At 42.6% G+C, this 26,340-nt stretch overlaps 4 protein-coding genes across 4 annotated transcripts in view; 2 read left to right on the forward strand and 2 right to left on the reverse strand.

Moving 5' to 3' along the window:
- Window positions 1-26,340, forward strand: part of LOC138617335 (ephrin type-A receptor 7-like) — a 360,848-nt gene that overhangs the window by 241,255 nt on the left and 93,253 nt on the right. The gene's annotated exons all lie outside the window — the stretch shown is intronic.
- anxa14 (annexin A14) lies at window positions 4,303-9,543 on the forward strand. Its single transcript, XM_069692337.1, has 12 exons — window positions 4,303-4,336; window positions 5,008-5,104; window positions 5,274-5,362; window positions 6,243-6,356; window positions 6,530-6,620; window positions 6,759-6,838; window positions 6,982-7,020; window positions 7,510-7,600; window positions 7,699-7,794; window positions 7,880-7,935; window positions 8,904-9,011; window positions 9,160-9,543. The coding sequence occupies exons 1-12, from the start codon at window positions 4,310-4,312 to the stop codon at window positions 9,217-9,219; spliced, it is 948 nt and encodes a 315-aa protein (XP_069548438.1). The 5' UTR covers window positions 4,303-4,309; the 3' UTR covers window positions 9,220-9,543.
- LOC138621645 (uncharacterized) lies at window positions 17,586-18,952 on the reverse strand. The gene is made up of 2 exons (XM_069699848.1): window positions 18,798-18,952; window positions 17,586-18,292 (listed from the first exon to the last, which is right to left on the reverse strand). The coding sequence occupies exons 1-2, from the start codon at window positions 18,855-18,857 to the stop codon at window positions 18,005-18,007; spliced, it is 348 nt and encodes a 115-aa protein (XP_069555949.1). The 5' UTR covers window positions 18,858-18,952; the 3' UTR covers window positions 17,586-18,004.
- On the reverse strand, window positions 19,705-22,266 carry LOC138621655 (uncharacterized). The gene is made up of 2 exons (XM_069699861.1): window positions 22,176-22,266; window positions 19,705-20,404 (listed from the first exon to the last, which is right to left on the reverse strand). The coding sequence occupies exons 1-2, from the start codon at window positions 22,239-22,241 to the stop codon at window positions 19,931-19,933; spliced, it is 540 nt and encodes a 179-aa protein (XP_069555962.1). The 5' UTR covers window positions 22,242-22,266; the 3' UTR covers window positions 19,705-19,930.

Raw genomic sequence — 26,340 nt, forward strand, 5'->3', positions numbered from 1 at the left:
TAAGTCTGTTGGTGTCGCCGGCTCCAACGCTGCTCCCCCAGCAGACCACAGTGAAGTACAATGCACTGGCCACAACAGATGGTAGAACATCTCCAACATCTCGCTGCACACATTGAAGGATCGAAGTTTCCTCAAGAAAAAGAGTCGACTCATCCCCTTCTTGTCGACAGCGTTGATGTTGGTCTTCCAGTTCAGTCTGTTGTCATGGAGACACCAGGTACTTGTACTCCTCCACCATGTCCACCTCCTCTCCCAGAACTCTCAGCGGTTGTGGAGCCGTCGTCTTCCTCCTGAAGTCGACCACCATCTCTCTGGTCTTGGCCACGTTCAGGAGCAGGTGATTCCTTCCAGCCCACTCCACAAAGTCCTCCTCTACTGCCCTGTACTTTTCCTCCCGCCCATCCCTTATACACCCAACCACTGCAGAGTCATCAGAGAACTTCTGCAGATGGCAGGACTCTGAGTTGTACTGGAAGTCAGTTGTGTATAAGGTGAACAGGAAGGGGGACAGAACAGTCCCCTGTGGAGCTCCAGTACCACTGACCACCGTATCAGACAGCACACTGCCCAGACGGACAAACTGTGGTCTGCCTGTCAGGTAGTCAGTGATCCAGGAGACGGTGGACGTGTCCACCCCCACCACCTGCAGCTTCTCACTCAGTAGCAGTGGTTGGATGGTGTTGAATGCACTGGAGAAAGTGATTCTCACAGAGTCACCGGTTCCATCCAGGTGAGATAGCTCGTTGCAGCAGGTAGATGATAGCGTCGTCCACTCCCACACGAGGCTGGTACGCAAATTGCAGCGGGTCCAGTGAAGATTTCACCAGCAGCCTGAGGTGGGCCAAGACCAGCCTCTCCAGCACCTTCATCACATGAGATGTGAGGGCAACCGGTCGGTAGTCGTTGAGGCCAGATGGAGTCGTCTTCTTCGGTACAGGAACCAGGCAGGATGTCTTCCACAGCACCGGGACTTCCTCCTGCTTCAGGCTCAGGTTGAAGAGGTGTTGTAGGACCTCAGCCAGCTGGACGGTGCAGGTCTTCAGGACCACGGGGCTGACGCCGTCAGGTCCTGCAGCCTTGCGCTGGTGGAGTCTCTCCAGCTGTCTCCTAACCTGGCCAGTTGTCACAGAGAGGGTTGTGTGTGTGTGGGGGGTGTCAATGGAGGAAGAGCCCTTTGAGATTGAGAGCTCTATGCAGTTCACCAGGGGGGGCAGAGGGGGGAGGGGGGGCAGCAGAGGTGTTTGGGAGGTGTGAGGTGTGGAGGAGACAGATGAGGGCGGTGAACTAAACCTGTTGAAGAAACAGTTTAGCTCATTGTTCCTCTCCAGGTTCCCCCTGGTTGTCTCTCTCTCCCCTGCAACCCAGTAATCTCCTTCATACCGGTCCACACCTCCTTCACGTTGTTCTGCTGGAGTTTTGCCTCCAGCTTCCTCCTGTAGGAGTCCTTGCACTCCCTCATCTTCTCCTTCAGGTGGCGCTGCACTCTCCTGAGCTCCTCCCTGTCCCCAGACCTGAAGGTTGCTTTCTTCTTATTAAGAAGAACTTTCAGGTCACTGGTGAGCCACGGCTTATTGTTGGGGAAGCATTGTACAGTCCGGGATGGTACGGTGGTGTGTTCACAGAATTTAATGTATTCTGTGATACAGTCCGTCATGCTGTTGATGTCCTCCCCATGTGGTCCACACAGCACATCCCAGTCCGTGGCCTCAAAGCAGTCCTGCTTCAGTCTTTAGCCTCCTGTGTCCACCTCCTCACAGTCCTGGTGGTCACAGGCTGCCTCTGCACCAGGGGAACATACCTGGGAGTCAGCAGGACCAGGTTGTGGTCTGATCTACCAAGGGGGAAGGGCAGTAGTACTGTATGCATCCATGGCATTAGCATACAGTAGGTCCAGAGTTTTATTGTTCCGGGTGGGGCAGTTAACATACTGGTGCAAAGTTGGCAGTACTTTATCCAGACTGGTGTGGTTAAAGTCTCCAGTAACTGCCAAAAATGCACCGGGATGCTTAGTCTGGGTTACAGTGACCTTGACCTTTGACCCCCCCCCAAATCTAATCAGGTCATCCTTAGTTTGAAGTGAGTGTTTTTGCCAAGTTCAAAGAAATTCCTTCAAAGCATTTTTAAGAATCGCGTTCATGAGAACGAGACGGACGGATGGACAACCAGAAGACCTTATGCCTCCGGCAACAGTGCACAGAAATGGTAAACTTCACTAAATAAAAAAGAAAGTTCATGCATCTTTTTCTGCATTATGTTCTGTAAACTTAAATTGACTGCTTTGCTTTTTTATTTTTTATTTAATTTAATTCAATTCAATTCATTTCTATTTCATTTCAGTCCTAAGTCATTGTTTTGCTTTCCATTTACAAATGGTAGCTTTCTGAAATGCACTAAGCCCAGAAGGGGCACACTGTGTATGCAAATTGCCAAAAGAGGAAACATGTTGGATGTACTCCAATTTATATCAGCCATGTCAGATTTTTACATTGTCGTGTTTTGAGCAGTATGTTCAAACCAAGAGTATCATTACACTTCACGGTCAGTGTCACAAGACGTTCAACTGTCCCCCGAACTAATACCTTAAATGACACTCGACCTGTTCTCACTTCTCCCTTGCCGATGGTAACTGACACAGACTTTTATCCACCTTCGCCACCTGCTGACATTTGGTTGCCTGTCATCATTTAGAATTCAAATAAGAGTTCAAACTGTTTTCAAAACAGATCAACTGACATTTCAACCACTTTCAGTGCTAATTTGTGCATAAATTATTTCAGTGGCTTTCAATCTTCAAAAGACAATTCAGATCCTTTCATGTCTTACTTTAACGTACACTTAAACTGACTCTTCAGCTTCATTCTACTTTCACTTCAACTTCTTTCCGTTTCGGTTTTTATTTGAATTTAACTGTAACTATAACTACCTCAGTATTTCATACGTTACAAAATATGTCCACAGTAATATTTTAGCAGAAAGCGCACATAGATTCTCCTCCATTTCTTGTTACAAAGGCTTTGTTCAGCATTATTTGCTCAAGGAGCAAAAGAGCCTGCTGCAGATCAGCTTTGTTTGCAATAACCACACAGGTCTCATATTTCTTGGTGCTCTGCAGGTGAACAATGGGTAGTTGAGCAGCACGGAGGACAGGACAGATTGTATCAGGACAAAAACATTTTCACAGTGGTTTCATGAGGGAGCACTGCTTCTTCTGTTAGAAATTATTTAACAAATAAATGCACCACTCGACTTTTTGTTTTGTGGCACAATAATTTACTATACGTGATGTTTTACAAATTGTGCTGTTAAAATGCGAACTGCCTTTCTCTCTTCTCTGTCCCTCTTACTTGAATGACAATAAAGAGTGGATACATTTTTATTTTTTTTAGTATCGGATTATTATCATCGGTAGCCAAAAATGCAAGTGCTGAAAAGCCCTTTATTTTATTTTTTTGTCAGCCCTCCTGACACAATTTACATTTTCAGGTTTTGAAGACAAAAGATTGGTCTGGTTATACATGAGCACACACTGAAACCAGAGGATCCCCTTCACTTACTTACAGAGATGACAGGCACTTTGCCTGGTGGCTTAGTGTGTCAGACATGCGCTCAGTATCGGTGAGAAGCTTTAAAAAGTGGAAAGGTCACCTGTAAACAAACCCATCTGGCTGCATTCCTATTTTGCAAGGAATGACAGTATTTTACAAGTGGGTTGTCAGAGCACTCGTACAGACCAATGGTGTTGACAAAGCTGTAAGGATACTGTGCACCGATTGGTCAGATGTTAGACTAACAGTTATGTAGTGGGAGCAGGTGTGGCATTGTGTGGGTGTAACTGAGATACAGGATTGATTAGAGGAGGTAATAAAAAAATAAAAAACTAAAAAAAAAACTACACTACCTCCACACCTTCCTACAGCTGACACAGTATTCTGTTACAGGTAAGAAAAATAAGCATTCCTTTAAAGATCTTTAAAAAAAATTAAAAAATAAATAAATAAATACATGAATGGCTTGTAGTGTTCTGCTGGGAATGTTGTTTAGTATCTGGTGTTGTAATCCCTTGAATCCAATAAGAAATGTTACTGTTTTAAAAGGCTAGTTAGGATTAGGGTTAAAGAATTTGCCATAAGGAGGTTCAATAAATGAAACCTAGAATTTAAATATATGTTTCATGGCACCTATTGTGAAATTTTTTTCTGCGAGAATGGGTGCACGCATTTTTTTATAACTGTATGCGGGTTACTGTCATTTACTGTCTCTGTATATATTTGTCTGTATTTCCTCACATTCTTAGATTAAAAACAAAGCCATGGACCCCGAGTACTTCAAATCGTATGTAAGTAAACATTTGAAAAAGATGACCTCTGCCCCGTCTTCCCTCTGCCATTGCGTTATGCTTACGAACAGTGCATATTTGTCGATCACGTTATCTGCTGTCGTGCATTCTCTGAGTATCTACATATACATAATGCCACAAGGGATCATGAGCAATGATACAAGTCAGCTTTGCTTGAATTTGAAGAATGTCAAATATCCTACACTTCTGCAGTGACTACTCGGGAGATGCTTGGTTAATTAGTAGGTTGGAAAAGGAGTTTGAATGCCACAAGTACTAAACCCAGACAAATACTGCAACGCTTCAAAGATCACGTGGGACACTACAGGGCTGAGTTGACTTACTTCATTTCTGATTTAGTTGTCTTTCTTATTATTCATAATGGAAATGGAAAATGTAGTTCTTAATGCTGTTTTGCAGCATTACTGAAAGCGTCACGGGCCGTCTCTTTTGTAGATAACGGTCTATCTGTGCATTCATCATCACCTCACTTCTTCTTTTGTTATACATTCCACGAGTCCCCTGTCGCCACAGACACAAAGAGGATCTTTATTGGCGGTCAGGACTTATGTCCGGTCTTCCGTCGGTCTGCAGTGTTTATTGGTTTGTCTTTTTTTTTTTTTTTTTTGAGTGTGTGTGTGTGTCTCTCGCTCTCCCTATTAATCAAACAGGAGATGTGTTGGGGTACCCTTGGAACGGTACGACCTTTCTCCAACTTCCACCCTGACAGAGATGTTACGGAGATCCAGGCAGCGCTGGACAAGAAAGGTACTTCTGCTGGTAGACTAACGCTGGTTTAGAAAGTCATAGAGGTGTGGTTGATAAAGCTGTATATCACACTATTCTTTTGCCTTTAAACGTTTCCTTGCTGTATCATGAACTGCTCACTAACACTGGATGTGATAACGGTTGTTCAAACGCTGTGTGTCTCGCCCAGATGCAGTGACTCTAGTGAGAATCCTAACCAATCGAAGCAACGCCCAGCGACAAGTTATCGCCAATACCTTTGAAGAGATAGCACACAAGGTAAAGGAAAAGTACTTCTTAATGAAAAAAAAACCAACACACTTTGAACCATCATTCAGGTTAAGGTTTCAACTTTAGGTTTCAAGGTTTAATGCAGACTCCCAAATACAAATATTTTCTATAATAATCTCTATTAATGCAACACAAGAGAATGTTGACTTGCAATCTAAAGACAGTACGTCACCAATGTGCGTGTTTACTTATCTGTAAGTGTTTACTGATTAAATAGTATTGAAGCTGGCCTCAGAGGTCTGAACACGCCTTTGTTTACGGAGGGAGTTTACAGTACTTTGTGGTCAGAGAGTTGGGCATCTTATTTCAGATACACAATTACAGCGTGTTAGTGTGTCTTAAAGAGAAAGAAAATGATCTGCCAGTCCACTGAGTTTCAACAGTTAAGTTTCTGCTATCTTTTTTATTATTATTTGGTTTCCATCAATTGAAACTGTTTGTGTCCTTTGAGTTCAATACCCCACGTGCGCTGACAGTTTTTGTGTTAGTCAGTAGCAGTTTTATATCCGGATATCTGTATTATTACAAATACATGAAAACAACTTATCACAGGTAAAAAGTTACCCATCGTTCAAATTGTTATAAGATTTTTAAACGTTTGTTCTTGTTATTGGTAAAGCAATAGCTTTTTCTTTTTTTTTAACCAGTGACAGTTATCTATTACAGTTGCTATGTCAAAACACAATTTTATTTCAATCACGGTTAATTAAGATGTAACATTTGAGGTATTTTAGACCTCATCTTTCCGTATTAAACTACCAAAACAAGACTTAATCCAGATTTTGGGTTTGTGATGCTGCTGTGTGTACACTTAAGAGTCGGAAGTATGTCTATAACCAGGAAAACTTCTCACTCTGTGACGTGTCAGGACCTGGCAACTGCTCTGAAGAAAGCTTTGTCTGGAGACCTAGAGACTCTGCTGCTGGAGCTACTGATGCCCCCTGTGCAGTATGGAGCTCACCGCCTGCAGCAGGCCATGGCGGTGAGTGGGTGTTTGTATGTTTTTGGGTGTTTGTATCTGCATGCATGAATCGTTTGTCATATCCCAGGATATTTATGCAGTGTGTGTGTGTGTGTGTGTGTGTGTGTGTGTGTGTGTGTGTGTGTGTGTGTGTGTGTGTGTGTGTGTGTGTGTGTGTGTGTGTGTGTGTACAGGGTTTGGGTACAGATGAGGAAACATTAATGGAGATTCTGTGCACACGATCTGGGAAGAAGCTTCAAGAAATCAGCACTGTGTACAAACAATGTAAGGCACAGAACTTTTCCAATTTTCTTTCTTTTTTTTTTTTTTAAAGAAAAGAACAAAGATTGTTGGGGATGTTTAAACCTCTAATTTCTAATCTCTTGTATCATTTGCCTTATTTTTTTGTTTGTCCCTTTTCAGTGTACAAGAAGGACCTGGAGAAGGAGCTGAAAGGAGAAACCAGTGGAGACTTTGCAAGGCTTGTTGTGGCTTTGCTAAATGTAATTTGAGTATTTATATCTTTGATCCTCACCTTCACTTTCATCATGACTAAAGCTTTGTGTGGGATTGTTAAATGCAGATATGGCCTTTATATTGTATCTAAAAGGGATTTTTTTTTTTTTTCATTCCTTTCTCTCAACAGAAAGGCAATGTTGGTGGCGTGGTTCAAAGAGATATTGAGGTAGTATTTTCATACACAATGGTTGCGTCACACTGGGCCTAGCAAGCATCTTTCAATACCAAAGTTTAAAATGATAAGCATACATTAGACTAAATTAAATTATGACAGTATACTACTGTAAGCATCAGCCTTGTGTACTAACGAGAAGAGAAGCAAGCCTTACTAATATCTGCTCAACTGTGTTTTTGAACTACTGACAATTTTAACGCTGAACTTTAGAAGCTAGAATGAACTAATTTTTTTCCATAATTCATGACAATTTTTTTTTTTTTTTATCTCACATGAGAAATATTCATGATAAACATGGGAGTAAGAAGAAACATTTACATGTTTTGCACAAGGAAGAAACTCTGCGCTACTGTCACACTGCTGCTTTCCTCTGCAACATTTATATACATGCACTTACAGCCCTGCAGCATATTGTGGATGTAAAGCTAACAAATCGGAGATTTCATCTCTCTCCAACTCTTATTGTTTTTAATGATCCAGTCTCTCTCTGCATCTCTAAATGGGAAAAAAGCTGAAGCAGGACCGTGGATCAACATACTGACATCTAGAGACACGGACCATATTGACAAAGGTGAGGCCTGTGATTATCCTTTAAAACGTTATGCTACTTTATGTGTTAGAAAGTAGTTCCTGTTTTAAATATGAATATACATTGCATATGGCTGACAGTGTTGATGGGACTGGAGCTGCAGAGTGGACAGATGGTGGATGAGGCTGTGGAGAAACGGTTTACGGGAGACTTCCGCCTGGGTTTGAAAGTTTTAGGTAAATAATATTAGAGACGCTGTTTGAGTGTTTACTGCGCGTGTTGATTCGTTTCTGACGTTTCTTCATGTGTGTGTTGTGACAGTACAGTGCATCCAAAGCCCTGATATCTACCTTGCCAAGAGACTAACTACCATGAAGGTGAGATAATGTTGTCATCAGCATACTGTCACATGTCAATTTGAATAATTTACCTGTAATTGAGAAAAAGGGGCACTTTAGTGTTTAGTACGTTGTTTTTTTTTTTTTCTAATCTGGGCTCCATCGGTTTAACAGGTGATATCTGTCTATCCGTGTACAACAGTTTTGTATTTCCAATGCCATGATCAGGCAATCAGTCATCTTTGAACAAGGGCAAGTCGGTTTTAACCCTGTCAGAGTGGCACGGGTGGAGCCAGGATCTTTTTAAAACTACAACACCAGCATGGCTCAACAACACCAAGCGTTACATCACTGGATTATTATTGACGCTTATGTATTAAGGTCCGCGTTGATGTTTGACAGATGTTCTAGCCTGTTCTGTGGAGTAAGTTTTAAGTTAATAAGCTGTTGAGTTGAATTATTTCATGAACTGGTCACAGGTTTTGAATGTAAAATTTTAATGCGCTTTCAGATAAATCAAGTGGAGTAAAGAGAGTAACATTGCACTCTGGAATGTAGTTGAGTACAAGTATAGTGGCAGAATATAAAAGTAAATCAACATACTTCAAGCAATTATACTTAAGTTACATTACACCGCTGAAAGCCACAATCCCAACACAAAGTTTCATTTGTGCGGTTATGGAAATGATAAATAAATAGCCATAATTAGCACAGGAGCATCGTCACAAGGCGCTATGAGATTTTTCATCATTGTAACCTCGTAGAAGTGAATTTGAGAAACGGCTGTTATTTTCTGTTTGCAGTAACAGTGGCAACCACCATAGTTTCATCCTGATGGGATGTCGAATGAAATCCAAAATTTCAAGTACACACTACAGATACGACACGACGAGTTGTTAAATTGTAATGTCATTGAACGCAATGGAGGTTTAATGGATGTAAATCTTTTAGTGTATAAGATTGTTGAAAACAGTGGTATTTACACACAGCTGATCTCGCTCTTGCAGACATCGTTAGTTCAGGGGATCATGGTGTCTCACAGTGAAGAAGATCTGCTGTGTATCCGAGCAGCCTTCCTTAAATTGACTGGCACCTCTCTCTACACTGCTCTGCAGGTGGGTCACACACATACAACTGCACTAAACACAACGTGTGAAAGACAACACCCAGTGTATCCTTATGTCATGACTATATGTTTTGATTTTCAAATAATTAACTTAAATCTTAAACTTTTTTTTTTTTTCCCCCATCTTTTTCCAACAGAAACAGTTCAAAGGAGATCATCTACAGGCTCTGCTGGCCGTCTGTCGATCTGAAGATTAGGCAAAAGCTACAAAACAGTTATATCTTTTACTCATCTATATTCCCCCACTCCCTCTAAAACAATCTATGGTAGTGCCAATAAAACCTAATGTTTCATAGCTGCTTTTCATGTTTTATGAAATCACGTTATACTTAAAACATGTTTGTTTTAAGTTTAACCTAATAGCTTATGCAAATATGTGCAACTAGCCAAGTTATATTGAATATTTTATGAGTACAGTTTGGGTATTTGTTTTTATTACTTTAAATATCTATTACAATGCTCATTTTTCTTCCTGATGTTGTGCTAGTACAAGCACTGGTTTTTCCCAAATAAATAGGAAAAAAAAAAGATCTTTTCCCAATAATTTGATCAGAATGATATTTTTACAACTAAGCCTTTTTATATTTCTGATTTATCTTTGTGTTTAATATTAACATTTGACATAGTGTTTCCATGTCACAATCGCATTTAAAAAAATATACATCTAATAAGCTCTAACATGAAGCTAAGAAAGCCTTTAGTTTATATTAACTACACATGGTCTCTTTTCCCTTTTGTTCCCACAGTTCTGACCTATTACACTGCTTATTACATACATATTTAACAAATCACTTTATCAATAGATGTGGTTGAGAACAAACTATAAATGCTTCGCACCATTCAAAAAGGGTCAGGATCTACCTGAAACTTCACTCAGCCTTCAATCCCTTCTCGAAGTCATCTACATTCAGTTAATATAAGATTCCTTTACACTCAAAAATATTGACACGTTAAAGATTTAGAATTAGAGTTTTGACAGTCACAGGCAGAGCATGGAGACCACGAGTGCCACTGCAGAAAACACAACAGAAGCTTTGAACTCTGCGCCTCCATTTACCTTAGTGGACATTGGAGTCATTGTAGCAGTGATTGAGGGAGTATTTGTCATATTTGGTGAAATGGTGAAGTCATTATCTGGGGTGAAATCAGTAGTGTTATCTGGGGTGAAATCAGTAGTGTTATCTGGGGTGAAATCAGTAGTGTTATCTGGGGTGAAATCAGTAGTGTTATCTGGGGTGACAATAGTAGTGGTTGCTGTGGTGACAGTTGTAGTGGTTGCTGGGGTGACGGTCGTAGTGGTTGCTGGGGCGACTGTTGTAGTGGTTGCTGGGGTGACGGTTGTAGTGGTTGCTGGGGTGACGGTTGTAGTGGTTGCTGGGGTGACGGTTGTAGTGGTTGCTGGGGTGACAGTCGTAGTGGTTGCTGGGGTGGCGGTCAGAGTGGTTGCTGGGGTGATGGTCGTAGTGTTTGCTGGGGTGACGGTTGTAGTGGTTGCTGGGGTGACGGTCGCAGTGGTTGCTGGGGTGACTGGGGTGACGGTCGTAGTGTTTGCTGGGGTGACGGTTGTAGTGGTTGCTGGGGTGACAGTCGTAGTGGTTGCTGGGGTGACTGAGGTGACGGTCATAGTGGTTGCTGGGGTGATGGTCGTAGTGTTTGCTGGGGTGACGGTTGTAGTGGTTGCTGGGGTGACGGTCGCAGTGGTTGCTGGGGTGACTGGGGTGACGGTCGTAGTGTTTGCTGGGGTGACGGTTGTAGTGGTTGCTGGGGTGACAGTCGTAGTGGTTGCTGGGGTGGCTGGGGTGACTGAGGTGACGGTCATAGTGGTTGCTGGGGTGACGGTCGTAGTGTTTGCTGGGGTGACGGTCGTAGTGGTTGCTGAGGTGACGGTTGTAGTGGTTGCTGGGGTGACAGTCGTAGTGGTTGCTGGGGTGACTGAGGTGACGGTCATAGTGGTTGCTGGGGTGACGGTCGTAGTGTTTGCTGGGGTGACGGTCGTAGTGGTTGCTGGGGTGACGGTTGTAGTGGTTGCTGGGGTGACGGTTGTAGTGGTTGCTGGGGTGACGGTTGTAGTGGTTGCTGGGGTGACAGTCGTAGTGGTTGCTGGGGTGGCGGTCAGAGTGGTTGCTGGGGTGATGGTCGTAGTGTTTGCTGGGGTGACGGTTGTAGTGGTTGCTGGGGTGACGGTCGCAGTGGTTGCTGGGGTGACTGGGGTGACGGTCGTAGTGTTTGCTGGGGTGACGGTTGTAGTGGTTGCTGGGGTGACAGTCGTAGTGGTTGCTGGGGTGACTGAGGTGACGGTCATAGTGGTTGCTGGGGTGATGGTCGTAGTGTTTGCTGGGGTGACGGTTGTAGTGGTTGCTGGGGTGACGGTCGCAGTGGTTGCTGGGGTGACTGGGGTGACGGTCGTAGTGTTTGCTGGGGTGACGGTTGTAGTGGTTGCTGGGGTGACAGTCGTAGTGGTTGCTGGGGTGGCTGGGGTGACTGAGGTGACGGTCATAGTGGTTGCTGGGGTGACGGTCGTAGTGTTTGCTGGGGTGACGGTCGTAGTGGTTGCTGAGGTGACTGAGGTTGTAGTGGTTGCTGGGGTAGTGTAGTGTTTGCTGGGGTGACAGTGACGTAGTGGTTGCTGGGGTGACTGTAGTGGTTGCTGGGGTGACAGTCGTAGTGGTTGCGGTCAGTGGTTGCTGGGGTGAGTAGTGTTTGCTGGGGTGACGGTTGTAGTGGTTGCTGGGGTGACAGTCGTAGTGGTTGCTGGGGTGACGGTCATAGTGGTTGCTGGGGTGACGGTCGTAGTGTTTGCTGGGGTGACGGTTGTAGTGGTTGCTGGGGTGACGGTTGTAGTGGTTGCTGGGGTGACGGTTGTAGTGGTTGCTGGGGTGACGGTTGTAGTGGTTGCTGGGGTGACAGTCGTAGTGGTTGCTGGGGTGGCGGTCAGAGTGGTTGCTGGGGTGATGGTCGTAGTGTTTGCTGGGGTGACGGTTGTAGTGGTTGCTGGGGTGACGGTCGCAGTGGTTGCTGGGGTGACTGGGGTGACGGTCGTAGTGTTTGCTGGGGTGACGGTTGTAGTGGTTGCTGGGGTGACAGTCGTAGTGGTTGCTGGGGTGACTGAGGTGACGGTCATAGTGGTTGCTGGGGTGATGGTCGTAGTGTTTGCTGGGGTGACGGTTGTAGTGGTTGCTGGGGTGACGGTCGCAGTGGTTGCTGGGGTGACTGGGGTGACGGTCGTAGTGTTTGCTGGGGTGACGGTTGTAGTGGTTGCTGGGGTGACAGTCGTAGTGGTTGCTGGGGTGACTGAGGTGACGGTTGTAGTGGTTGCTGGGGTGACGGTCGTAGTGTTTGCTGGGGTGACGGTCGTAGTGGTTGCTGGGGTGACGGTTGTAGTGGTTGCTGGGGTGACGGTTGTAGTGGTTGCTGGGGTGACGGTTGTAGTGGTTGCTGGGGTGACAGTCGTAGTGGTTGCTGGGGTGGCGGTCAGAGTGGTTGCTGGGGTGATGGTCGTAGTGTTTGCTGGGGTGACGGTTGTAGTGGTTGCTGGGGTGACGGTCGCAGTGGTTGCTGGGGTGACTGGGGTGACGGTCGTAGTGTTTGCTGGGGTGACGGTTGTAGTGGTTGCTGGGGTGACAGTCGTAGTGGTTGCTGGGGTGACTGAGGTGACGGTCATAGTGGTTGCTGGGGTGATGGTCGTAGTGTTTGCTGGGGTGACGGTTGTAGTGGTTGCTGGGGTGACGGTCGCAGTGGTTGCTGGGGTGACTGGGGTGACGGTCGTAGTGTTTGCTGGGGTGACGGTTGTAGTGGTTGCTGGGGTGACAGTCGTAGTGGTTGCTGGGGTGACTGAGGTGACGGTCATAGTGGTTGCTGGGGTGACGGTCGTAGTGTTTGCTGGGGTGACGGTTGTAGTGGTTGCTGGGGTGACGGTTGTAGTGGTTGCTGGGGTGACTCGTAGTGGTTGCTGGGGTGGGTGTAGTGGTTGCTGGGGTGAGGTGTAGTCGTAGTGTTTGCAGTGGTTGCTGGGGTGACAGTCGTAGTGGTTGCTGGGGTGACTGAGGTGACGGTCATAGTGGTTGCTGGGGTGATGGTCGTAGTGTTTGCTGGGGTGTGTTGCTGGGGTGCTGGTTGGGTCGTAGTGTTTGCTGGGGTGACGGTTGTAGTGGTTGCTGGGGTAGTCGTAGTGGTTGCTGGGGTGACGGTAGTGTTTGCTGGGGTGACGGTCGTAGTGGTTGCTGGGGTGACGGTTGTAGTGGTTGCTGGGGTGACGGTTGTAGTGGTTGCTGGGGTGACGGTTGTAGTGGTTGCTGGGGTGACAGTCGTAGTGGTTGCTGGGGTGGCGGTCAGAGTGGTTGCTGGGGTGATGGTCGTAGTGTTTGCTGGGGTGACGGTTGTAGTGGTTGCTGGGGTGACGGTCGCAGTGGTTGCTGGGGTGACTGGGGTGACGGTCGTAGTGTTTGCTGGGGTGACGGTTGTAGTGGTTGCTGGGGTGACAGTCGTAGTGGTTGCTGGGGTGACTGAGGTGACGGTCATAGTGGTTGCTGGGGTGATGGTCGTAGTGTTTGCTGGGGTGACGGTTGTAGTGGTTGCTGGGGTGACGGTCGCAGTGGTTGCTGGGGTGACTGGGGTGACGGTCGTAGTGTTTGCTGGGGTGACGGTTGTAGTGGTTGCTGGGGTGACAGTCGTAGTGGTTGCTGGGGTGGCTGGGGTGACTGAGGTGACGGTCATAGTGGTTGCTGGGGTGACGGTCGTAGTGTTTGCTGGGGTGACGGTCGTAGTGGTTGCTGAGGTGACGGTTGTAGTGGTTGCTGGGGTGACAGTCGTAGTGGTTGCTGGGGTGACTGAGGTGACGGTCATAGTGGTTGCTGGGGTGACGGTCGTAGTGTTTGCTGGGGTGACGGTCGTAGTGGTTGCTGGGGTGACGGTTGTAGTGGAGGTGGTCGAAGAATTGTTTTTATCAACAGTTGAGGCAGACGAGGCTGTATTTGTGGTTGAAGTAGCATTCATACTGCTGGCTGTAGTGGTGGAGAGGGTGGCTGTGGTGGTGCTTTGCTGAGTCTGCCAAGTTTGATTAGGAGTAGGACGGAAAAATATTTTCAGCCAGTGTTAAAAATTGGTAGCATGTACAACAACAACATATGTTTCCATAGTTACCATCCTTGATTTACGCAAGCTATTGGTTTAGTCTACTTGGATAACTAAGGGTGGTCTTGACCAGTACGAGGTGTACTCAACCAGTCAAGAGATGATTTGTTTGCACACAAATGGAACACAGTAATACATACGGAGCACAGGGAAGCAATAGCTTTCATGAATTACTATTTCAAGTTATGTCACTTGATCAACACCAGCACATGTCTTACATTTTAGTGACTACTTTTATGAGCGCATTTCACCATGGACCTAAAACCTGAGCAGAGAGCAGTCATCAAATTTTGTGTCAACTTGAAAGATTGGCGCAACGCAGAACCTAGAAATGCTTCTGAAAGCCCGTAGCAACGTAGCAAAAAGCCAGGCAACGTTTTCTAAGTGGGATTCGGGTTCACTGTCCAGAAGACACATCAGATCAGGAGCGCATCCAAGAGTATGCTGGTGGTTTTTACCGTTTTGTGCACCGTGAATTCGTACCGAAGGATCAGACTGCCCAGTTCTACTGCGATGTTTTGAGGCGTCCGAGGGAAAACATTTAGTGCAAATGACCTAAATTGTGGTGCAATGGCACGACGCGGCGTAAACCACTGACAAAGGTTGTTTTTTTTAGTTTTTTTTTTAAAAGGTTTTTACTTCCTGCCGCTCCATTTGTGTACAACAGTAACAGTGGCCATAATTTTGCCATGTGGAGTAGAACTTAAATGTTAGTTTTGTCTTATTCAATCACCACACTAAAATGTTCACTTTAAAAAATAACTGCAGTTTTAAAAGCTGAGCTTTAATGAGAATTATTTCTGTTAAAGTGAAAATGAGACGTTTGTATTAGCCAAATAGCCCACACCTATGTAAAACAGTAGTATGTGTGTCTGTGTGTGTGTGTGTGTGTGTGTGTGTGTGTGTGTGTGTGTGTGTGTGTGTGTGTGTGTGTGTGTGTGTGTGTGTGTGTGTGTGTGTGTGTGTGTGTGTGTGTGTGTGTGTGTGAGCTCGTGTTGCCCACACATTAATGCAGAGAGTGTGATGAGGAGAAGACGTTGGTAAAAAGTCGTGACCAAAGAATATTAATACCAATATATTTGTTTACACAAGAAATGACTTACTAAGAGTCAGTAAAAGGATACTAAAATACTATAAAAGTACGACTAAATGCATATTGTCAAGATAACCTAATAACATTATAAAGAAAAAGTGTTATGGCACATATATAATCTTGTAGAACAAAATCACATTTAGCTTCTCCAGTGGGATCATTTTATATGGTTATGAGTAGCTACCTGTGCGAATGCCAGCAGAGCCAGTGTGAAAAATCCCAAAACCCACATTTTCATGATGGAGCGGCAAGAGGAGGCAGAGATCCAGCAGAAAGGTTACTGAAATGTCCTGTTCCACGGAATGATGCGTTGTCGGGTGCTGTAAAAGTTCTCCTACCGGAACGCGCTCTCTTTCTTCTTCTGGTAAATTAAAACGAAAGTTTTTGTTCTTGCTTTTATACAAAAAAAAACTATCTAGTTTCAGGTGAGGTAGGAGTGACTTATAATATCACCTGCCACAGGAACCAGGAAGTTGGTTAAGGGGTTATGTGTGACACATTCACATCTGTTCGTGAAGGACAGCCTTCTCAGTGGAATTTACATGGGCTTCCAATAAAAAGTTGATGGAGTAAAATGAAGTTACTGGCATTTGTTGAGACTTTATTCCCATTCTCTTCAACTGAAAAATCCCTACTGACTTAAAGACATCATTTTATGATGCAGATCAACGTATGATCTCTTGTGACTATCTCCTCAATGCCCTCCTCCCTGAACCTAAACTGGAAAAAGCTTTAATTTTCCTATAGTGCATAAACAACTTTTTAATGACACTGTAAAGGTAAGACTATTCCATTTCTTCCCTATGATACATGTGTTTTTTTAACTTTCAATTTTTCACATATGACGTACAAACTTGCTGTACTTCATGTATATTGTTTTAACGTTGGCATCAGCAGTTGCGCATCCAGTTTAGAAGCAGTTATATTAATCATAAAAAGAAAAACTTTTCATTCTGTCTTCCCCCTTTGGTAGATAATTGACAAGCTGGGAAAAAAAAAATTGTTATAAGTTTGCTCCCAGTAAACTTAATGAGTGAACATAACTTGTGAACAATATCCACCCTTGCCACTTGAGAAATTAAAAACAGAATTTTATGTCTTTTCGGTTTCCACCTGCAGTGGTTGTTAGTAATGTGTTTTTTAAAAACACTACATTATGCATTGTTTATATTTAGGCAGTGAAATCCAGGATAACCCCAGTTTCACTCATCCTTCCTCAATGCATTTTATCAACTGCACCATCTTTGCAATGACTGTTTTAAATCTGCAGAGGGCAACAGTATTCAGTAAACTATAGATGTCAGCTCAATGTCCCATTTATTAACTTAACATGCACATCATAATGTGTACCATACTACAGCATGGCTGTTGTATTTGGGAAGTCACAGACTTACCGAAGTTCTTTTAATACTTTACTCCTACAATAATGCCTCAGCCAAGTTCCATTTCTCCGACTTAATTCTTTTTGTATTTAAGTAACAGAGTCAGAGATCTACTTAAATGTTTTTGTCCTTTTTTTCTTTTCTTTTTAAAACAACAACTTTTATTCTGTTTTCACAAAGTTAACATGTCCTCCAGGCTGTGCCTCCACTGAGAGCATGACTAATACTTTTGTGAAGTGATCACACCCTCTTCGCCCCATTAACTCCTGACTCACTAAGTGTCTTTTACGCTCATTTATCCATTTATCCTGCTGTTCCGTCATGGACTTAATTTGACCTTTTACAACTAAACATACAATATTCACCCAAAGTTGTTATAACCCGAAGAATAAAAATTCATCTGTAGTTTAAGGGTAGCACGAGAACAATTGTCACGTTAAAGATCGGATGTAGTTCAGTGTTTGGGTGTTGGCTCAGTATTAATGTCAAATCTTGCTCATACTGGAGCACAACAAAAGCTTGTATCAGGTCTCCCTCTCAAATAAATTCAATAATTCCACCTCTTGTCCTCAGATTTTTTTTTTCTCATATAATACAATAGCTCAACTGACTACTGTCTGAATGTGCTTTGCCACCAAAAACCTTTTAGACAACAAGTATGGAAAATATCCACCAATGATATATCTCAGAGCTTCTTTTTTTTTTTAAACAGAAGAAACAGAAAAAAGTTAATTCACTTTTTTATTTTGACATATTTATGTGACATATTGTAAATGCAAATATTACATGAAGTTAACTAAGACACTTTTCAAATAAATGAAAATATATTTCACTGTTTATTTATTGTTATTTGTTGTAAGTAGTACTTTACTATTGTGTACAAATAATTATACTAATACACACTATAAAACCAAATTACAATGTATCTATGTGTATTATATCTATATATTTGCAGCAAATAGGATTAAATAATAACTTCACACGAGGAAATAAACAGGTCTATAATATGTACAAAGTCTAAATATCTGTTAGCTTGATATAGGCATATCAGACAGAAGTAACCTCTAACAATTATGCTTTAACTCGTGATGATTCATAGGCAGCTGCTTCTTTCCTTCACATATCAATGTCGGCTCAGACTCGCATATTAATCAAGTTGTTAAGTGTTGATTCGTAGGCTGGCTCACTTCGACCTCATTGATCCTTTCATAAACACATAACCTATCATTCGGCAAACAAATATTTGTTATAACGTATTTCCCCTACAGAAAAGTTTTCTACCATGAAAAAAGAAAACTAAAATAAGATCACATTTGCGACAGGTCAAACGGTGTCGTAGTCGAGGACTCCGTCCAGCTTGGAGCCGTAACGGGGCGCTCACTGCCAGAAGGCTTGAAGAGCAAACGATCCAAACAGCAGACTCATGGAAGCGACGATGTGGCTCTGGCCGTTCACTGAAGTCATCCCAGAGGGTTTGCCCGTCCCTCCGGAACCCGTCCCTCCAGAACCCGTCCCTCCAGAACCTGTGCCTCCGGAACCCGTCCCTCCAGAACCCGTGCCTCCCATGTTGTTGTTACCATCGACAGTACTGTTGCCGTAAGTGTCGGTCATATTGGCAGACGAGGTTGCGTTGCCTGGTTTGACTCGGTGTTCGTCCATGTCGGTCTGGTAAAAGACAAAAGAAGAGATTTGGAACATAGCATTTCATTTGAGAGCATGATATAGCACTTTGAAGTTTGGCTATCTTGAAGAAAATGATACTTTCTTGATTGTTGTTGTTCTGAATTTGTACCCTCATGGTTGAAATGTACTTATTGTAAGTCGCTTTGGATAAAAGCGTCAGCTAAATGAAATGTAATGCAATATTGTATATTTTGGAGACAACAAATGCTCTACAAATGAACACTTGGTCAGTGATATAAATTACAAAGATAAATCATGGTAAATAAAAGGTCAATAATATTGTTATGACATAATTGTGGCTTATTGTGAATTAAATCAAGATTTTGAAACTTTTTGGAGGTGTAGAACTTGAAAGTTTTTTCTCCCCCTAATCACTGGTTAAACTACAACGGACCTAAAAGCAGAGATTCATGTTATTCATTTATTCTGGCCTCCCTGAACATTTCCCTTTCTATCTACTTCATAACCAGTGACGAGGAGTTTTTACCTGTGCGTAGACGAATCCCAGCACTGCCAGTGAAAACAGCTCCAGGACAAAGTACTTCATTTCGTCTTGAGATTATTTTCTCTTGAAGACAAACAGCTGATGATATCTTGGTTCTTTTTAGGGTTTGTGTAGGTTCTACACTGGCGTGGCCTCGCTTGACAGTCTTAGTGTGGAAAATGTGTTATTTTCAGAAACTGGCCTTTTATACTGCATTTACATTGTTCACCTGAAACCCATTTCCATTTTGGAAGAATGGCCTCAGTCTCCACCCAATTGATGCAAATGCAAAAACCTCACACTGGGCGACGGCTGAACTCTATTCCGATGAGGATGTAAAACCTCGTTGATGCCGTCTTCGGCAGTGATTTTCTGTAAAAATGTGTAACTGTAACTGGTATTTAAACCAGAACCAGGGTGTTCAGCCAGCACACTCAAAATTGTTTGTAAATTTCTCTTAAAAATATAAAGTTCACGCAGCAACATGAAAACTGTATTTTCCCAAAAACATTTGCCCCATTTTGAGCCAGGACGACTTTCAGTCTGCATCACAGCCTCATGCCAACCTTCCCCGTGCATTCTATGGCATAAGACATGCACATCATATTGTACAAGCAGTAAAAGCCATCTGTTTGCAATGGTTATACAGACAAACCAGAACACTCCCTCATCTTGTGATCGTCCTCAAGCAAAGCAGAGAGACAAACCAAACACTCAAGGTGGTGAAAAATAAACAGCTGGAATTTGAATGCGATGTTGTTCGAGTAAAATGGAGCTACCTTTTTTATATATAAAAAAACAAAATGCAAACGAGCCGGTACCTGTGACTCTGCTGCCATTTCAATCAGTTTTAGTTTGAACCAGTTTGGTGTAGGATCAATTCAAGGTAAACTAACTTTTCAGCCTCCCCAACATTTTTCCATCAGAATTTCCTTTATTTGCCAATATGGTTTTAACATTTAAAACTACATTCAGAGCTCAATACATATTTAGCATTGCATTTGCCACAGAAACTTCCGTTTCCATTGTTTTAATTCGAGGTGTGTATTAGTGAAATGTACCTTTAACATTTGAAACGTAGACGTAACTCGTTTAAAAGGTGACTAAACACGAGCGAGGGAAAATGGCGCAGAGTCTCACACGTTCAGGCCTACGCACATCAGAATAGAGACGGCCGGCACCAGCAGCTGACTGCAGCGACAGTACAACGAGGCAGAACCTCCTTTTAGCGTCGTCGCCGAGGTCTGTGGAGTGTTACTTCCACTGGTCTGAGCTGTAGGAGGCCCGGGGGTGGATCCCACGACTCCGGGGCTTGCGGTGGCGCCGGGGGACATGTCGGGCGTCTGTGACGAAGCGGTGGTGGTGGTGGTGTTGGTGGTGGTGTTGGTGGCGGTGGTGGTGTTGGTGGCGGTGGCGGTGGAGCGCGAGGTGGAGTCGGTAGGAGGTGGAGTTGTGGTCGGAGCGTCGCTGGTATGACTGTTGGAGGTTGTAAGAGCAGAGGTGTGGTCGGGCAGCGGTGTGGCCGCTGAGGGCTGGGTGGCACCGGTTGGTTCAGTATCGTTTCCGGTCACTGTTGAATTGACTTCATTTGTAACTGTAGCATTATCTGCCTGTAAAATGGGGGGGGGGGGGGGGGGGGGACGTTCACAGTGCACGAAACATATTTAAACGTTTACAACTGAAGAGCAGCATCAACGTATCTTTCCAGCAACAACGTCCTCGCTATTCTGGTTAAACTACGGACCTCACTGTCAACATTTCTTTGGTATAAAGTAGCTCGAAATGAAAACTAAATCTGTTTACAAGATAAAGAGGGATTTTAAGTGGTGAGACAAATGAGACACAATGCTTTAGTCAGCATTAAAGGTGTTTGTTTTGAAACTATTTTTATTTTTTTTATTTTTTAAGCTATGAGCCCCAGAATAAGATTATGCCATTGTATCGGGGTAACATCACAAAACTTAAGACAGTTAAAACCTGGGCACATGAAACCACAACTATCTCCCACGGTAGATAGATAGAGAACATTGTAATTTAAGAAACCAAAAAAATAAAAAATAAAAATGTAACAATATAAATGTTAAACAGAATTTAAAAGCAATTCAAATATCAGATAATATTAAGTGGCATTACAATATGATGATAGGGCTTTTCTTTGTAGCACTTGTCACCACTAAATTCTCGTTCAACAGCTTTTTATACCGTCTGTGTCGTACTTCCTCAGGCAGTACAACAGTACAGTGTGCCTCTTTGTCAGTCACAGGCCACTTTAAAAAAAAAGGTGAAGCACCTGCTGCTCCAGCTGGCCACATGAAGCAGGAAGATTTGGACTACACTTTGCATATCTTTATGGTCGGCAGGCCTGATTGCTTTGTGTGTTGTATTCCCTATCTTTCCTCTAGTCCACACCGATATGCTAATTTTTTTCCCGATAGGTCACGTCTTGTTTATCTGGAAATTGGACACCACATAGCTCACTTCAGCAAAAGTAAAAGAAAGTAAGGGCTGAACAAATAAAGTCCATCTCATATATTCCGTTTTACAGAGTCATTGTTGGAGCCGTTATTGCACACCGACACGCAACAGTTGAAATATTAACAACAACAAAAAATGACATATTTGCGAACCATTTTCAGAGGACCGAAAAAAAAAAGAAGATTAAATACATTCGCTGGCTTCTCGTAACGACTGCAATTTGACGTTTTCTTCGACGCAAATTTGAAAAAGTAAAAGACTCGCGTGAGGCGATCCAAAAGCGATCAAGCAAAAGCAAAGAGCGCACATGGCATTTTATAGAAAACTCCAGAAATCGGCAACGGAGACCTTTGAGAGGCCTCGGAAAGCCACGCGGCACCAAAGCTCACAGATACGCAAAAACACAGGTGCTGATGTTAATCAAGCAACATAACTGAGCTCTGTGCTCATTACACTTTTGTGTATTCATTTCAAAACTGTTCCCGTTGAACGTGAACATTTTGCCCCCAAGTTTTTGAAATTGTTAAGATCCTATTAGATACAAAAGAAGTTCAAAAAGAGAAACCCTGAAAATACCTAGAAAAGAATGATGTGATACAATTAAAGCTCAAAAACTTTCTCAAATAAACTTCAAATACAATTAAACAGAAATATACAGCGTCATCTTTTCCTCAGCTTTTCTGTTGTTGTTTTTTTTTACCTCCATTTGCCTCGGCTGAGATTTATTTAAATAGTTAATCTGCTTCCGTTTGATTTTAATGTAACCCCACTGAATCTATAAACACACAAATAGTAGCTGCAATGTGCCTGGTCAAAATCCAGATAAACCGCTGTCCACTAATCAGACACCCTGAACTCCTGGTCTTCATCGGCTAATTGCAGTCTTTTTGTACCGTTGTCCCTTACCTCAGTGCTGCTGAGCAACATAAAAGTCAAAAAGATGGAGAGGACAAGCATCCCTAACATCTTCATCTCGGTCTGTTTCCTTTGCACTTTATGGCCGTCTCCCCACGACCTTTCTGTCTCCCTCCTTTTATACCTGCCACGCTCTCCACAACATTGATGCTGATAACAGGAAGAAAAAAAAAACCAAAGAAAAAAAACCCCACCTGCACTGTACTCTGGAACACTTCCAACTTTAGGTTAGGTTAGGTAGCTACTTTATTAATCCCAGAAGGGACATGTTTTTTGATACAGCAGCGTACAGGAAGCAATAAGATAATAATAGAATAATAGAAAGCAATAAAATAGCAGTAAAAAATATTAAATATAAAATGCACAGTATATACAGTACAGTATATATCTATATATATTATATACAAAATTACCCTGTTGGTAGGAGAGACGAGGCACGTTCGTTATGTAAAATAGAACTATGGCACGAGAACATGTTTGTTCGAACAGTCGAGTCAGTTTATGGCACATTTTTGTCTGAGCACAAGTTGATCACAGCACAACATCAAACAGAACTAAAAAAAAAAAAATAAATCAACAAATCAACAAACAAAACAAAAAAATCACAGACTTGAAACCAAAAAGCCATTGAAGACAAATTAAGAAATAAAACAAAATTTAAAGATATGGAAAACAATATCGAGGCCAAAACATCACACAGATACATTTAACAAAAATATTGATGCACTTCAATGTCCAACATTATGTTTTGTGGTATTAGTTGTGGTATTAATATGTACAGTAACACTTCCAAAACAAAATCAAAATTAAAATAGACCCTACTCTGGAAATTCCAGTGGGAATGTTTTCAATTGAGACGTCAATACAGGTAATAGTAGAGTATGTGGTCGTGGAATAAGTCTGCCTCTGTAATTTGTTGAAGTCGATCATATGTCTCTTCTCAAAGCCAGGATTACACTCGGGTTTTAAATGTCAACCACTTCCCTGTTCAACTCTGGAGACTGAAGCGTGTTTAGACATCAGGAACGGTCACGCATCACTGTGCAATAACAATGGATGCGTTAACAGGGGAAGGTGTGCTGTATACACTTATGTTTGTTCGTGTCCTAAAATATGTGTAAAAATGTAAAATAACAACAATAATAACAAATATTACAAATAGTTTGAAAAAAAACCAACAACTATAAAAGGTTGAACAACTCTCATTGCGCTCCAAGTGTAATTTTAGACAACAACAAGTATGTATTTTCAGAGACTTTTTGCTGCCGTGTCTCACTGTCTTGCTCTGATAAGCTATTTTGACATTTTAATTTAAGGGATGGAGTTTATCTAAAACACAGTATAAAAACAACAACAACAACAACAAGCTGCCATCTTATAACTTTTTTCATAAAACATATTTGGTGGCTTTTTGTGACTTTAAATCCAATTAAAAGTTGGAAAATAATGATGAATAATCAAACACCTTCATTTGATTGTGCCTAGGCAGCTTGACGTTTAGTCAAACCATCCTTTTGTCATCCTTGAGATGTCAAGACTCAACCAAAGACTGCAAGTTCACATTAGTCGGTACTTGTCCAGTACATTTTGATGGAAACCGAATGTTTCCTCTTAATGTTTAACTTTTCACTTCTGACCAAAGTCTGATGTGGAAGGAAGAAATTTGGATTAATTATGTGATATGATAAGGTGATTCACCTAAAAATGGAATGCAGCCACAGAAACCCGACAAGCGTTCCAGAGATACTTTGATAACACAAGAATTGTGCTCAACTTTCAAATGTTTTCGAAAAAAATGTGAAAGTTCTTTTTTTGATAAGAGGTCGGTGAATAATACGTTTAATTTCTCCTGCAGGTTGACTTACAGCTGGAGGAGCTGTTGGAATAACTGATAACAGCAGAGAGGAATGTCAACCTGTGATATTTAGTTAATGATATATGACTTTGTAGAAATACACAAAGTGACAATGGCTCCTTGTCGCGTTTTAAGATACATATCAATGATCTACCAAAAGCATTGGTTCACTTGTGCATGAAATAACAGAAATTTGTGTTGGACTTTGTTTATGCCCCTCAATTTTAACAGTACAAAAATGTATGCTCAATAGCAGGCGTCCACATTTTAAGCTTATTGTTTTACTTTCAAAAGAAATACACCACCTTGTACCTTTGCGAGGGCCGATTAATCTGAACTTCAACTTGACTATGTTTAGGGAAAATTAAACAGACAGTCCATCTGGTTTTGATTTTATATGCGATAACAGGATGGAGGATATGACAGAAAAGCTTTGAGCGGGTCGCCCGAGTACGGGCCACGTATGGTTTACGTTGAATTTGCACACTGACGCTGTTGATGTTTACTACTGCGTAAACGTAAGAAAGTTATGGTATTGATTTTTTTTGTATAAAATGACAAAGCATTTTTCAATTGTAGATATTACTGAAAAAATGTACCGCGCAATTAAACTAGCAAAGTTTAGTACCCAGCCTTACATGTGGCGTACGTTTTTTTCAAGATGACATTAATAATGCTTTAATAATATAATAATAATAATGCTAATATAATAATGCTTTTGTGGACTAATGCTTTAGTCCACAAATGCAACCCACAAATTCCTATATTTAACACACGTATACTGTATATGCAGTTGATTAAACGCGTATGTGCAGATATAATGGGCTGAGAAATTAAACTAAAACGAAACAACTTGAACCACAACACTTGCAGCTCTCTTATCGTCACAATACAACCTCAAGAACGGAGAGGGAAACCAACTTGTCCCCGTTACACAATGCTCTGGTAGCTATGAGATCACAGCAGCCCTTTGTAGAGCTTTATCAGCTGCATTATCACCGAGCTGCATATTTCCGGGTATTGACATTTTAATGTCACTTTAAGATAACCCAACGTCTCCAGTCATCAGTGCTACAGGACACTACCAAGACAGTCACGTGGATGCGATTTAACTTGCAAAACGTTGGAGTACTTTGCTACAAGAGTTAACAGCAGCTAATGTATTACCAGACGGATGAAAGCAGGAGATGGCCAATGAATAATAAACTGAAGGAAGAGGATGCTTCTGAGCCGCGTTAAATTCTTCATGAACATGCTTCTCACAAAATATAAAGGAGAAAAGTTTAACCTTTAAACACAGTTACTGATTTTGATTATATTCATAAACTAAACGAAGAAAAAGAGCCATGCACGTGGGTGGACTGTGAGGGTGGAGCTTGAGCTAAATGCTAACATTAGCAGGCTTACATGCTCACAATACAATACTAACATGATCATGTTAAGCAAGTATGGGCTAATTTATTATTAATGTGCCCCCAACTTAGTTTTGCATGTTAACATTTGCTAATCAGCTCCAAACAAGTTAGTCTGGTATTACGGACCCAAATTCATGATGAAAATACATGGGTGTGGTTTGCTGTCGTTGCATCCTAATAGCCATAGACCTTGGGTTAATGTTAAAAGTATTGGAGCAGTGTTTAATCAATCAGCATTCACCATCACGAGGGCTTTACCTCAACGTTATACGTAGCCACGCAGACTGGTTGCTGATTCGTCAGTCCTTTCAGAGTGGCTATGCAAACATTAATGGGAACTATTATATAATCTATATAATATAGAGTTCTGAGAGAGGAGGTGGACATGGTGGAGGAGGACAAGTACCTCGGTGTCTCCATCGACAACAGACTGAACTGGAAGACCAACATCAACGCCGTCTACAAGAAGGGGATGAGTCGACTCTTTTTCTTCAGGAAACTTCGATCCTTCAATGTGTGCAGCAAGATGTTGGAGATGTTCTACCATCTGTTGTGGCCAGCGCATTGTACTTCGCTGTGGTCTGCTGGGGGAGCAGCGTTGGAGCCGGCGACACCAACAGACTTAACAAACTGGTTAAGAAGGCCGGCTCCATCATCGGCTGCAATCTGCACAGCCTGGAAAAGGTGGTGGAAAGGAGGACGCTGAGGAAACTATTGTCCACGTTGGATAATCCTGACCACCCTCTCCACTGCCTGCTGCAGGGACAGCGGAGGACGTTCTCCAAAAGACAGATACAGGAGATCATTCCTGCTCGCTGCAATAAGACTGGACAATAACTCACCTCTGGCAAAATCCATCACACAACAATAACACCGTTGTCTGTGT

Source organism: Brachyistius frenatus, unplaced genomic scaffold, assembly GCF_029030835.1.
Source record: "Brachyistius frenatus isolate BFR_SWC_R1_liver_20210118 unplaced genomic scaffold, ASM2903083v1 Contig_2, whole genome shotgun sequence".
Lineage (NCBI taxonomy): Eukaryota > Metazoa > Chordata > Actinopteri > Embiotocidae > Brachyistius > Brachyistius frenatus.